This window comes from Lepidochelys kempii, chromosome 1 (assembly GCF_965140265.1).
Source record: "Lepidochelys kempii isolate rLepKem1 chromosome 1, rLepKem1.hap2, whole genome shotgun sequence".
NCBI lineage: Eukaryota > Metazoa > Chordata > Testudines > Cheloniidae > Lepidochelys > Lepidochelys kempii.
Genome location: NC_133256.1, coordinates 231,447,598 through 231,462,048, shown reverse-complemented (window position 1 = coordinate 231,462,048; position 14,451 = coordinate 231,447,598). Strand labels below are relative to the sequence as shown.

The 14,451-nt window shown below is 43.1% G+C and overlaps 1 protein-coding gene across 8 annotated transcripts in view; it reads left to right on the top strand.

Moving 5' to 3' along the window:
* The window catches only part of ABCC9 (ATP binding cassette subfamily C member 9), a 136,167-nt gene that overhangs the window by 66,026 nt on the left and 55,690 nt on the right, over positions 1–14,451 (top strand). For 6 of the 8 annotated variants that reach the window (XM_073318030.1, XM_073318019.1, XM_073318010.1 and 3 more), the window contains 6 exons: positions 677–785; positions 1,882–1,992; positions 3,012–3,084; positions 4,341–4,446; positions 12,498–12,536; positions 14,151–14,252. In XM_073318030.1, the coding sequence (XP_073174131.1) occupies positions 677–785; positions 1,882–1,992; positions 3,012–3,084; positions 4,341–4,446; positions 12,498–12,536; positions 14,151–14,252 (540 nt within the window). The remainder of the gene's footprint in view (positions 1–676; positions 786–1,881; positions 1,993–3,011; positions 3,085–4,340; positions 4,447–12,497; positions 12,537–14,150; positions 14,253–14,451) is intronic. The other 2 variants (XM_073318047.1, XM_073318057.1) reach the window with 1 other exon arrangement.

Genomic DNA, 14,451 nt, shown 5'->3' with positions numbered 1-14,451 from the left:
AGTTTTTGACTGTGGCTGAAATAAATGTTTGACCCAGGCCTTCTAAGGCAGTAGGTCAATGTCATTGCATGTTCCTTTAGTGCATTCACACACTAAGAGTTACATTGATTAGTGTGTCCATTCCTTATGGAGCTGGCTCAGCTTCCTGCTGCTGCCTGAGGACCCTGTCGCACTGTGTGGTGATAAACTCTGGATTTGGATATACTGTAAAGGGCTTTGTGTAGCCATGCTTCTCTCACCAGTTGGTTGGGCTTTCCCCTTTGCTACATGCCCCTGGGGTGAAGTGAGGACTGAGGCAGCCCCAAAAGGCTAATGAGTATCTATGCAGATTATTTTTTTAAAAAGAATAACATATCAAGAATAGCATAGTCCCTCATAGTCCCTTATACCAGTGTTCTGCAAGCCACAGATCTATTGCTGGTGATTTGCAGAGAGCTGGTTAGTCACATGGTGTCAGCTTTTCTCCTCATTTCCAGTTGCTCTTATTGCAATAAAATAAAGTCTGAAAATGCATTAACTACTTTCATACTGTTCTTTTTTCCATGCAAATAATTACTGTAGTTGCCAAAAGGATGCTATGCAATCCAAAAGGGAGTGGAGGTAGTCCATCCAATCATGAAGTTTGAGTATTCTGATCAGGTGATCTGGCATTCACTCATTGTCTTTTTTTTTTAAGCGTACAGAAGCTGAATGAATTTTTCATAAGTGATGAGATTGGAGATGACAGCTGGAGAAGTGCAGAAAGCTCTGTGACCTATGAATCCTGTAAGAAGCATACAGGACTTGTAAGTTCTCTTTTCTGACATGGCAGCACAAAAATGGAGAGACAGCATGGCCAAGTGGAGCGGATGCTGACCTGGGACTCAGGAGACCTGGGTTTTGAACCTGGCTTTGCCACTCATTGTATAATTTGGGGACGTCATTTTCTCTCTCTGTGCTTCCAGTTTCTTTCTATCCTTTGCCTATCTTGCCTGTTTAGGGTGTGAGCTCCTCAGGAGAGGGGCTCACATTATGTGTTTTTACAGCGGGGCAGGCCCCTGCTCTTACTTAAGCATTAATAAAAAAGAAAAACTTTTAAGAAATGACTTGATAGATGTAGCATTCAGACTTGGCCCTCTCAGTTTTAGTTTATTGTTCTAAATATCCCATGTAGCCTTCATATTGTTACGAGGATTGAATTCTTTCTTTCTTTACCGCCCATGATGTGCCAGATTCTTTCCAGACATTCAAGTAGGGTCAGTCACTGCTTCGAGGAGCTCACAATCTAAAGACAGACAAAAATTATGGAGGGAGGGAGAGGAAAGAATAAGCAATGTATGTAGAAGTCAGATTGATTCTCTGTAAGCAGCCCAGCAAAAGTGAGTCTTTAAGAGGGACTGAAACAGGGTAGGAGCTTTGCGGACAAGCTTAGGAAGTTTGTATCATGCCTAAGTGGCCATGTGGAAGAAGTTACAGAGGCGACTGTCTGAGAAGCTAAGCTGGCAAATGGGAGGATGACTGGATAGATTTGAAGGGCACAGGGAGCCACGCTGAACGTAACAAAGGAGGATAAGGAGGGATGGGGCAGAATTATGTAGAGCACTGCAGATGCTGACAAGAAGTTTAAATTAGATAGTATAAAAGATGGGGGGATTTGAAGAGACTCCAGTGACTTCAGAGGCAGTTGAGGGCGTTCAGCCCCTTGTGAGAGGCACTTAGCTCCTCACGGTGTTGTGCCTTTGTTACAACACATGTTGAAATGCCCTGTTACTATTCACATGTTCTTCTCTTGACCTAGATTGGTAGAAGGGAGGGGAACAGGCTATTTTGTTTCAAAGGAAACTGAACGTTGTTGTCGTATGAGAATTTCAACTTCTCTTCTTTCTGTGCTTTATCATGTAGCATACCAAAGCCATAAACAGGAAACAGCCCTTGAGGCATCAGCTGGACAGCTATGAGCAGCCGCTGAGGAGACAGCCACGTCCCTTAGAGATAGATGATATTGCAATCAAGGTAGTTTGAATTCATGGATTCATTCTTCACATGGAGGGGAGCCTCATGCTCTGGAGTAAACTGGTACCAAAGTGCCCAAATCCTGCAGTCCTTCCAAAAGCAAATCTTTCACTGCAAGATCAGGTGTAAAATACTTGGATAAAAGTGTGCTCAAAATACACTTATACCAGACTATTTGCTGGAAATCATCAGTTCCCTTTAATGCCTCTGTTTTTTCTCAGTAGCAAGTGATATTGTGATTCTGAAAGAACAAGAACTACATGATCAAGTATACTATAGGTTCTTCTTCCGGTTCCCCCTGCTAGCCCACTCCCAAACTCAAAGTTTTTGTACCATAAGGTCATTTTCCACATTCATTGCTGATGTGGGTAAAGCTTTTGTCTGCACATGCACTAGCTGTTCCCACAGGTTCTGACTAGATTCATACTAAATAGATGCACAGGTTTCAAACATGCCCTTTGGTTCAAGTTCTGTCTATGGGTGCCCTTCTTGTGTGAGGGAGAATAGCCCATAGCCCTCGTAAAATATAGCCCCTAGTGTCTATCTGGGAGCACTTTTTTTTGTCCACTGTAAACCTTGTGAGTATCCTGTTTAGACTCTGTGTGCTCCATCCTTGATAGACCATGACATCATACATACCCAGACTATCCCTGCCCTGGTAAACTATCATATCTTACGTAGCACCTGTAATCACCATTTATGGAGGTGAATCTCTTCCCTTAAATTAATGCTGTATGGGTTTTTCTCTGCAAGAGATGATTGGGCCCATGAGTTTTACCTTAAGACTACCCCTTTAATAAAGGGATGTTCATACAATCTATGTACGAGTTGTTTTTCCTTCACAATCTTTGCTTTGTTTTGCCATCTCCCCTAATTTGACTTGACTTTTTCTTTTCACGTGACCGTACTTGAAAGTGTATTTATTTTTTAAAGCAATCTTTTCTTTTTAATGCAGAACAGACAATTGTAAATTATTTATTGAGGTGTTTGCACTTCTAATATATGAAATTATTTTGTAGGTTACCAATGGATATTTTTCATGGGGAAGTGGCTTAGCCACATTATCCAATATAAACATCAGAATCCCAACAGGTAGGATTAATGTGCCCTTTAAATGCTAAACATGTGAGACTGTGTATTTGCTGTAATGACAATTCCTTGCATATATAGTCCAAAGCACAAAGAAACATAGGACTGGAAGGGACCTCGTGGGTCATCGAGTCCAGTCTCCTGCTGTCACAGGCATAAATTTATCAAGATCCATCTTGGAACGAGTTAGGTTGTGTGCCCCCACTACTTTACCCCCCAAAAAATGTGATCAGATTGGTGTCAAGAAATGTAAAGAGAAGGATGTAAAAGGTTAAGAAATCTAGTTCAAGGAATTATATCATAGCTCCAAAGAACTAAAAAATAATGGCTAGAAATAAAAATGTCCACACTGGGTCAGACCAATGATCCATTTAGCCCAGTATCCTGTCTTCTAACAGTGGCCAATGCCAGATGCTTCAAAGGGAATGAATAGACCATGGCAATCATCAAGTGATCCATCCCCTGTTGTCCAGTCCCAGCATCTGAAAGGCAGAGGCGTTGGGTCACCCAGAGCATGGGGTTGCATCCCTGACAATCTTGGCTAATAGACATTGATGGACTTACCCTCCATGAACTTTCCTAATTCCTGTTTTGAACTCAGTTATAGTTTTGGTCCTCGCAATATCCCCAGGCAACGAATTCCTCAGGTTGACTGCTCATTATGTGAAGAAGCACTTCCCTGTGTTTGTTTTAAACATATGGCTAATAATGAAAAGAATTGCCAGTTTCAAAATAATAGATCTACCTGGCCATCAATGAAACCGACAACAGCATAACTAAGGCCAGTACTGAGAGGAATTTTAAACAGGCTGACCACTTAAAACAGTAGTTATTAAAAAGGGCCAGAAGTGTTAAAATACACCCGCTACACACACACATACACACACACACACACACACACACACACGCGCAATTTGGCAGTGCAAACCCACAAAGGGAACTTGGGGTATTGTTATTAATTTTAATAATTATTGCTATAAAACTTTGGTTCCCAAGATGGGTCTCTCAATAAATCACTGTGTTGTTGTTTTTTTAATCTATATATATTCCGGCAGGTTTATACAGTACACTTACATCATGGAGATACTGTGTGCCTGAACCTTTCCTTTCAAAAGTAGCTCACAGGTGGACACGCGCAAAATTGTCATTCACAGAATATAAAGGGTAGCAACAACTGCAGCGAGCTATTTTTAATTTTAACTGGATTAGTGTTCTATCCTTTGGTTTTCCTTTCTTTATTCGGTTTATGATTATTATAGGTCAGATGACAATGATTGTGGGTCAAGTTGGGTGTGGGAAATCTTCACTTCTTCTGGCTATACTCGGTGAGATGCAGACCCTGGAAGGAAAAGTTCACTGGAACAAGTAAGTTTCCAATAGCTTCTAATTGCTGTTTTAATTTTAAGCACCGACACCTCATAATAAGAAATGTAGAGCATGTTAAATCATCATCCAAAATCCTCCCTGCAAACCTTTACCAGTAGATTCACACCAGATCTATTGTGATGCAGCTAGTGATGTTTCATTTGCGACAGAAAGTGAGAGCTTAAGCTGGGCAAATAATTGATTTTTGCAGTTCTATGGCAGTTCTGAATTTTTTTTTAAAAATGCTTTGGGTTGAACCAAATCTGAAATATTTCAGCATTTTTGGTGAATCAAGAAAGTCTGTTTTGGGTCTGTTCCAGAGTGTGAATTTAAACCTAGATGTCCGAAATCCCAGCTGAGTGCCCTCACCACTGGGCTAAATGTTATTGGGGGTGCTAGGAGAAGAAGGGAAGGTGAGACAGCAACCAGCACCATCATTACCACCTCTACCACCACTCCTCTTCCTCCTCCAACCGTTTTGTGAATGGCTGAAACTATTCATGTCAGATTCATGAATAGTCTTGAGCTGATCAAAACTGTATTGTTCATCAAATAAGCTCTTAGTCTGAAAAAATTCACCCTGCCCCAGTGGCAGATTTACAGCATGGTGCTTGAAGGAAGGGTTGGAAAAGGAATCTGAATATAGTTAAAACCAGTTGAGTAGTTAGTCTCAAATACACTAACCTTATTTTATGACCTAAATGGAAAGGATCGATCACCTTATGCATGGGTGGCGGGTATAATAAGCCAGGGGAGGTTAAACCTTCCCAACCTCAGGCCATGGCCCAGCCCACACTCCATCCCAAGTCCTCGCCCTTGCTCCACCTCTCCACGGAAGCCGGTAGGGGCTCAGCTTGGGCTGGTGGCCCGGAACTTGGGGCTAGGGCTGACCAGCAGCTCAGGGGTGGCTCAGGCCACAGTCGGAGTCTCGGGGATATTCTGGCTCTGGGTGAGGGGGAGTGGGTTAGAGGCGGGCTCTTGGGTGGGGTGGGAAGAGGGCTAGCCACCCTGAATGACGGGTTCACCCACTGCCCATGGCTCTATGTGTAAAACATGTGCTATGCAGTACAGTGTAATTCATCTGGGGTGAAATCCTAGCTCCACCGAAGCCAATGGGAGTTTCACCATTGACTTCAGCGGAGTCAGGATTTCACCGCTGGTGTGTGATCTTCATCCTTTGAGTGTTCTTTCCCTGTCCGTTCCATCTCAGACTTGCCGTAATGCCAGTACATTGGTCCATAATTTGCCTTAGCAAACAGTGACACCATTGGCAATAGCATTGCTTCAGACACTTCTCAAAACTTCTTTACATTTTTGTGGCTTTGCATTACTAGAGGCTGATGCATTTTTTGAAAATTCAAAATTTCAGTGAATTTTTTTTGACCGGCTCCGCTTATTATACAAGTGTCCTTAGCATTTGTTTCTCCATCCTGTGGCTGTGGTGGTTGTTGATGCATAGTTCCAATTTTGTGGGTGTATTTGAATTATTTACCACACCAAAAAGTTGGAATAGACCTTAAGGTGAGTACCAGTTATGGCTTGAAACGTATCTGTATAGACACAAATTTAAGAAAGTTCAGATCCTGATTTGGATCCAAAATTTGTGGATGGCCTTGTCATTTTAAAACAGGCTGATTCTAAACCCTGGATCCAATCATACTCAGATGTTGGAAAAGTTTGCAGAGAGCGCTGGACATAAAGTTCGTGTCTCTGGCCCATCTTTATTTTTAACTAATGCTTTAATCAAATATCTTCTCATAGTACGGGATATGCATTTATATACTGACTACTGATCTTATCTTTGAACGGAGAAAAAAGCTGTGAACTGCATTCATTGTTTAACACTTTGAAATGGCATCATGCTTTGGAAGTGTGTTTCATCAGATGGCTTTGCTGACCAATAACGTTTCACACGGTGCTACTCAGACCTATGAAATAGTTGTGAAAAAATTCCTCCATCTCCAGCAAAGAAAATGAGGATAAATGGAAGGGATGGGGTATTTCACAAAGATAAAGGACAAAGCCATATTCTAGTTTTGGATTAATGTCTAAACCTAAGTGGGCTGATATTTACAGTTTTCACGTTCCCGTACTACAGGTAGCATGTAGAGGAGGGCATGCCAAAGTCTCATAGAATCTGATCTGTTCAGGGGCCTGTGGTGGGCACCAGCACAGAGTAAGCAGAGGATGATATTCCTGGTTGGATTTTTTGGAACTGACATCTATGGAAGCACAATGGGATACCCACATCCCGTGTGTGTGATTAAGTTGGGGGGGGGGGGGCTCTGTACCAGCTGAGAAGAGGCAACTGAGGAGAAAGCTGCTGGGGCAGATGGGAGAGGCTGGGGGGCCCTACACTGGATCCACAGTCAGACAGAGCTAGTGTCTGAGAATCCCTGTATAGAGAGCTCTGTAGGGCAGCTGTAACTCTTGCAGCTCATAGTTTGGGAAGGTGGATGTGGAGGGGATGTGTTTCAACCCACTTCATGGCCTGTTATTTTGGAGGTGAATTCTGTTCCCCCAACTATCCCACCCAAAGCTCACGTCCTTGGGTTTTGTCTGTGGAAGGAGGGATGACTTTCACCCACAGTGATCAAAATGGCATGGCCCGTTCTTTGAATATTTATCTGTTTGATCATTTTCCCAAAAAGCAGCTTTTTCAAGTTCTCCTCAAGTTCAGTTCTCCTCTTCCTGTCCATGTGTGGCAGAAGCTGCACCAGCCCACTGGGGGCCCTAAGCAGGAATATTCCCCCACCCCCAACACATAATAAAAAGTGAATAGGGGCCCCCTTGAGCTGCTCGGAGCCCTAAGCAATTTCTTAGTCTGCTTATGCCCAGCACTGGCTCTGATGTGTGGCATTGGTTTGGTTCCTTAGTTGTGTGTCACTGTCTGCTGTGCTAACACACGTGATCTCACTGGAATAATTGGTATAGTTAGAACCCATGGAAGAATAACTTTTGTTAAAGAAATAGGAGTAGAGAGTTGGGTGTCAATTAGAATACATGACCTACAGTAATAACACAAAAAGAACAGGAGTACTTGTGGCACCTTAGAGACAAACCAATTTATTTGAGCATAAGCTTTCGTGAGCTACAGCTCACTTCATCGGATGCATGGTCGCCATTTATTTATTTAAAACATTTAAGGAGGATATTCCTTTCAGATTAGTCATTTCCTTTGTAAGGGGCAGGTAAAAGGAGGCAGCAATTCATATTTACATCATTCCAGTAACCATCCTCAAAAGCGTCATCTTATAAACATTCCGATACGCTATGTAAATCTAGACAGCAAAGTTAAATCATACCAAATGAGTCGCAGTTCTTACTGATAACAAGCAAGTTCTACAATACTGCATCTCGAGATGAGCTAACTTTAATCTAGGTTGGGCAATCTTAAGGAAGTTATTTCATCTTTGATACCTCAAGTATTGACTAAATGAATCCTGTTGATGTATTTTACAAAATCATAATAAAAGTTCTAATTACTTTCTTAATTTCCTTCCCCTGTAATTCTGCATACATGAGTTACTATATCTGCTGATCCAGGAATATGCAAAGGGATGAGATACAGACTGGGTAAATTCCCTAGAAACCTCTGCAATAGTAATGTAGGTATAGTACCACTAGGCTGAATTCTGCTCTCAATTGCACTGATGTAAATCTGAAGTAATTCATCTGGATTTATATTGGTGCAAGTCAAAGTAGATTTTGGACCATTGTGGCCAAAATCAGCCCTTGGATAAACTAGTGCAACTCGGAGAGCAGTGAGAGCTGTAACTACTTCCTCTGGGGATGAAACTAGGCATGTATGTTAGGGAAAGAAAGAGAAAGAGTTTCCGTGCACCTTCCTTTTAGAGAACTTGCCCAGGATAGGTTTTATGGGAAGGGAGCTACCAAATTCATGGTCCGTTTTGGTCAATTTCGCAGTCATAGGATTTTAAAAATTGTAAATTTCATGATTTCGGCTATTTAAATCTGAAATTTCACGGTGTTGTAATTGTAGGGGTCCTGACCCCAAACGGAGTTGTGTGGGGTGGGGGGGGGGCGGATCTCAAGGTTATTGTGTGGGGGGAGGGATTAGCGGTACTGCTACCCTTACTTCTGTGCTGCTGCTGGTGGCACCGCTGCCTTCAGAGCTGGGCTGCTGGAGAGCGGCGGCTGCCGGCCGGGAGCCCAGCTCTGAGGGAGGAGCCACCGCCAGCAGCAGCGCAGCAGTAAGGGTGGCCCGGTCTGGTGTTGCCACCCTTACTTCTGCGCTGTCGCTGAGGGGGCACTGCCTTCAAAGCTGGGTGCCCGGCCAGCAGTCGTCACTCTCCGGCCACCCAGCGCAGAAGTGAGGGTGGCAATACCATGAAGCCCCCCTAAAATAACCTTGTGACCCCCTGCAACTCCCTTTTGGGTCAGGACCCCCCATTTGAGAAAGGCTGGTCTCCCCTGTGAAATCTGTGTAGTATAGGGTAAAAGCACACAAAAGACCAGAGTTCATGCAGGGGAGACAAGATTTCACGGTCCGTGACTTGTTTTTCATGGCCGTGCATTTGGTAAGGGCCCTAGTTATGGGCCAGGTTTTCTCTGGGGCTCAGCTTCCACATCGTTCTGGGGTTGTAAGCCCCAGGGACGGCTGCTCTTTTCCACTGCATGTGCTGGGGTTTGCAGCAATCAAAAGCCTGAGGTGTGAGGCTGGCTTCCAACTGTTCTGATAAGTAACTGTCTGGGCAGGCTTCCACTATAATAGGGCATGGGGGCTATCCAGAATCATTGTTAGAGTTCAGCCCTTTATGTAGGGCTGAGTTGGAAAGTTCCCATCCAGACTTTACAGAGGCATATCTGTTTGCATACCACACACAGATGTGTGGTGTGGAGAGAACCAAATCCTCAGAAAATGCCATGGGGGAGCCAAGCAGAGGGGGAGAGCAGCTAAGCAGAATGCTCCTTGCCCTCTGTATAGGCTCTACAGAGAGTAGAGGGTATGTAAGCCTCTGCTGTGCAAAGAATATGTGAGGGCCCAGAAACCAGCTGTAAAACAGGGACAAAACAAAAGTTGGAGCAAAACCTTACTAATGGCTACCACACAAGGTTAGATAACACCGTGATGGGTATTATAAAGACCTCCTTTAGGGATAAATAGGTAGATAGCCAGTGTCAACATGGCTACTGGTTCTGCCCTGGTTATATGGAGAGGCTGGAAGGTAGTCCTCAGTGGAAGTTTCTCATGCAGCTGGAGGGCATCCATATGGTTGGGGCCCTGAATCTTCATTGCCCTGTTGAGCCTGCAGATTAAGTGAGAACTCTATACTTCCACTGTAATCATAGAGCTGTAGCCTTAATTTGCATCCCTCTGTATTTGTTTTGCAGGAGAACAAGAGGCAGAGTTAGAGATATGTTAGTGTTTAAAAAGGTCCAGTCTAGGATACATTGACAATAGTCAGGTTTCAGAGTAACAGCCGTGTTAGTCTGTATTCGCAAAAAGAAAAGGAGTACTTGTGCACCTTAGAGACTAACCAATTTATTTGAGCATAAGCTTTCATGAGCTACAGCTCACTATGCATCCGATGAAGTGAGCTGTAGCTCACAAAAGCTTATGCTCAAATGAATTTGTTAGTCTCTAAGGTGCCACTAGTACTCCTTTTTATTGACAGTAGTCCAATCTGCAGCTAAGACTATTTTTAACTTTCCCTTGAAACCTTGATTTTAAATAAATTTGGCTAACAGATTAGCATACAAAATCAAAGTAATCATATGGAAAATGACTGATCAACCTAATCAATTCAGTGCTTTTCATAATTTCAGACTTAACTCTGGTGTAACTAGCAGTGATCCGGTCTGGGGAAATGTGGATATTTTTTCAAATACAGAGTAAAAAACATTAAATGAACAAAATTAGATAAGGATTACAAATACCTGCATCCAAATAAAGCCCTTTTCATGGAAATATCATGCACTTCAGAACTTGAGCTTTGGAATACTGCCACGCACTGTACTTGTTTCGTTGTCGAACTTAAAGTAGGTAGTTTGAGAAGTAAACTTTCTATGAGTATAAAAGTAAAGGATCAAATCCTTCGTTATTGAATCCCTGATTCAGCATAGCACATAAGTATATGCTTAACTTTAAACATGTGTTTTTGTCCAACTGAAGTCAGTAGAAATTAAGCATGTGTTTACGCACCTAGTTGAAGAGGGATGGGTTGCTGAACAGGGGGCTTAAAAGTCCCATTACTCATACAACTTATCTCATTGATTCTAATGGGAAATTTAGTTATTACAATCTGTTCGCTCTAGTAGTAAGCACCATAGCATTGGTCCCAAAGTTTTAAAAATTATTCTTCTGTTGGCAGTTCTAGACGTATATGCTGGATGTGTTTCCTCAGTCCTTCTCCCACTACTGTGACTCGCCGCTATTTGTTAAGGAAGATGATCTGAGGGGTTTTTTTAAATGAGAGGTTCTAATCTCTCTTTTTTCCGTGGGACTAACTTCTTCCCTCTTTTTAGTCTCAAAAGCCTCTATTTCCCTCTCTCTCGTACCTTGGAAATATTTTTCCATGATAGTGAAGATAGGAATCTGTTTCTGAATACAGAGACAGCTCTGGTTAGACAAGGTCCCAAAATAGCAACTGTGGCTCTTCCACCCTTCCAAAAAGGGAACAGTGGTTCTTCATCTGTGACCTCAGAACACCCTCTGGTTGTTGATCCTGTAAATGTGCAGGCAATCCCAGAACACCCCTTACGTGTGCCACAACTTAATTTCCCCAAGTGGAGCAGCAATAGCTGTCAGTTTAGCAGCTTAGGGCCAGGAGAAGTCAACACACATTAACTAGAGGTTATATCCCTTTTAATAAGCCTTCAGCCCAGGAATCATTACAGCAAACAGGTCCTCATTCCAGAAATCACTACCACAATAATTTCATCGGGCCCCAGACTCAGGCTCCCAAATTTAGTGTCCACACCCAAGTCTCTGCATCAGTTTAGGCTTGTACTCAGGGAAAAACTGCTTCTGCTTAATGCAGCCTGCCTGGCTTCTCTACTGCACTCTGCCTGGTTTCTTCTCTCCCTGCTTCCTGTTCCTGTTAATATCATTGATCATGGAAGCAGCCAATGGGAGTTGCTTAGCTTGGTTGAGGTGGTGAAGTTAGAGGGTGGAAGAGGGTGGGATATTTCCCAGGGAATGCCTTCCTGCTAAATGATGAACTAGCACTTGGCTGAGCCCTCAAGGGTTAACACGTTGTTAATGCAGCCTCACACTCTACAAGGCAGCACGAATGGAGGGAGGGGGGGACTGCATGGCAGAGAGAGACAAAGACACGCACCGTGTGTGTGTGTGTGTGTGTGAGAGAGAGAGAGAGAGACGGTCATTGCCCCTTTCAGTATGCTGACCCCACTCTAAGTACATTACCTTTTTAAGTAGATCAGCAAGTTGAGACAGCAGCTGCTGCCAGCAAGCGCCTTCCATCCTGAGTCCCGTCGTGCTCCCCTCCCCCGCCCCGTTCTCTGGAGATGGCCCAATAGGGTAAAGGAGTGCGGGGGACACCCTGACATTAGCCCCCCTCCCCTGCACAGCAAGCAGGAGGCTCCCGGGAGCAGCTCCAAGGCAGAGGGCAGGAGCAGCACATGGCAGTGGGGGGAGGGACAGCTGAACTGCTGGCAATTGGTAGCCTGCTTGGCGACTGCTGCACAGGGAACTTAGGGGAGTGGGGAGCTGATAGGGGGGGCAGCCGGTCCACCCTGGTTCCAAGCCCCCACCAGCTAACTGTAACGGGCTGCTCTTCCTGCAAGCAGTGGACAAAGCAGGCGGCTGCCAAACAACATTGTATGGGAGCGTTGCGCAACTTTAAATGAGCATGTTCCCTAATTGATCAGCAACATAACAACAAAACGTTAACCGGGATGACTTTAAGTGAGGCATTATTGTATTTACCCTTTAAAAGAAAAATCAATGTTGGAATTCAGCCTTTCAAATGTGTACCCAACCCATTTTTCCCATATGTGAAATGTGCACATAAAAAGTTACTGTATCTATTTCCTGAATACTAAACATCGTTTCCCATAACTTACAGCATAAATGAAACTGACCCTTCTTGTGAAGCAACCAGAAGGTATTATTTCCATTTGCAGTGTATTTGATCAGAATCATTTATTTCCTCGGAATCTCCTTGAACCTTCAGCTTTGTATTTTTCAGTCATTTCCTTGTCTCCTCACCACATTGGTGATAACTTTCTAAAAGATTAACTAGCAGTTTTGTTAAATGCAGTGGTTCCCAATCTTTTTTAGGCAGTTATGCCAGAACACCTGTTTAAAGGCCAGCCCACGAGAGGCGCTAAGCCTTTCCTGCAAAGTGTTAAGTGCTCTCAACTTTCGTTGACATCACTGGGAGTTTAGGGCACTCGGCATCCGGCAGGATGGGGCCCACAGATGTCAAGTTGTAACGCTGAAGCCTGCAGCCTCCCATTTGCTTGTATGTTCTGTAACCAGCAGTGAATCCTGTGCCGCTCCAAATCCTAGTCTCACAGTTGCGCACACAGTGAATGTGGGGTGAACGGCAACGCTATGTGGAAGCTCATCATTAAGGGGCCAGTGTTGTTCCTATTCAAGTCACTTTGGAGATGTCGCCAAAAATACCTGTCACAAATGGCAGAAGTACTATACCAGTAGTTGCCCCCATACTTGTGGTTGGGAACCACTGTGTTACCCGATACCTGATAACCTAAAGAGAAATATTAACATAGTTGAGCAGATTTCTGGGTCTTCTACAAGTTATGGGATGATGCTGAATGCTTCTAACCAATATTTCTAACCAATAGCATAGCACCCTCTCTCTCTCTACAGCAAATCACAGACACCTACTATGTTAAATTAATAGTAAGGTTGTAATCTGAAGCAACATACACGAAGACAATGATCGTTAAGATGGACGCTTCATCACTCAATTCACATCTGCTTGCCTAAGTGTTGCAGAAGTCTCAGAAAGATGGCTGATATCACAGAATCTTATCCACCAGAATACATAAACAAAACAGTTAGAGTAAAGGGCAAAGTAGTCACACACTATATATATCACTATGTATTGAGGCACATTTCAAAGTATGCATTATATTTACTTAACAGACCATAGTGATTTCTTCTGAATTCGTACAGAGTTGTTCTACTTTAGTGTATCATTGCAATCCATTGGATTGCATGGACCTACATGTAAGAAAAATAGCATCTGCTGAAAAATTGTATTGCAAGCAAACGGTAGTTTAAAATAACAAACATACTAAAAAGCAATGAGACAAATGGGCTGGTAACATCCATTTTTTACACTACTTTCCAAGTAGCTGGTTTTGATGTTAGAAAACACTATCCCACTCTGGTACATTTTCTAGTCTTTTAATTTACACTCATATTTAACAATGGACGGAATGGTGGTTTTGACATTTGCAGTTTGCTATTGGACTTACATTCCATATACCATCTCTGGCCCAGTAACAAGCCATTTAAAGCAGTGTCTAAATAGTACAACCTAGAACACAGACCTTTACTTCAGGATAGAGGGTGGATGCTTCTCTGATGTAACCTCTTCCTTTAAAGCTTTTGTCTTCTCTTTTGTTACAGTTTCTTTTATAGTACCTTACCTTCACCTCTGGTTTTTTTTAATGCATATTGTTAACTCTGTTCATAAGACACTTCGAGATAATCTATTTTATTGGTGTGGTTTTAATTTTTCCAGTAGAAACAGATATTCTGTGGCTTATGCAGCACAGAAGCCATGGCTGTTGAATGCTACGGTGGAGGAAAACATTATCTTTGGAAGTCCTTTTAACAAACAGAGGTAATTATCAATTTTCTTAGTGTTATGGAACCTAAGGGCTAGATTCCCTTCCTGACAGAGGAGGAGGGGAGCAAAGGGGTGGATAAAGAGGTGTAAAAGACCCTAAACTCACTGAAGGGATTTTATGGAGAGGACATAGGAGGCAATTACTGACACTTTCACTCCCAGGAGTGGACTGTAACAATGGGAACTGCTGATG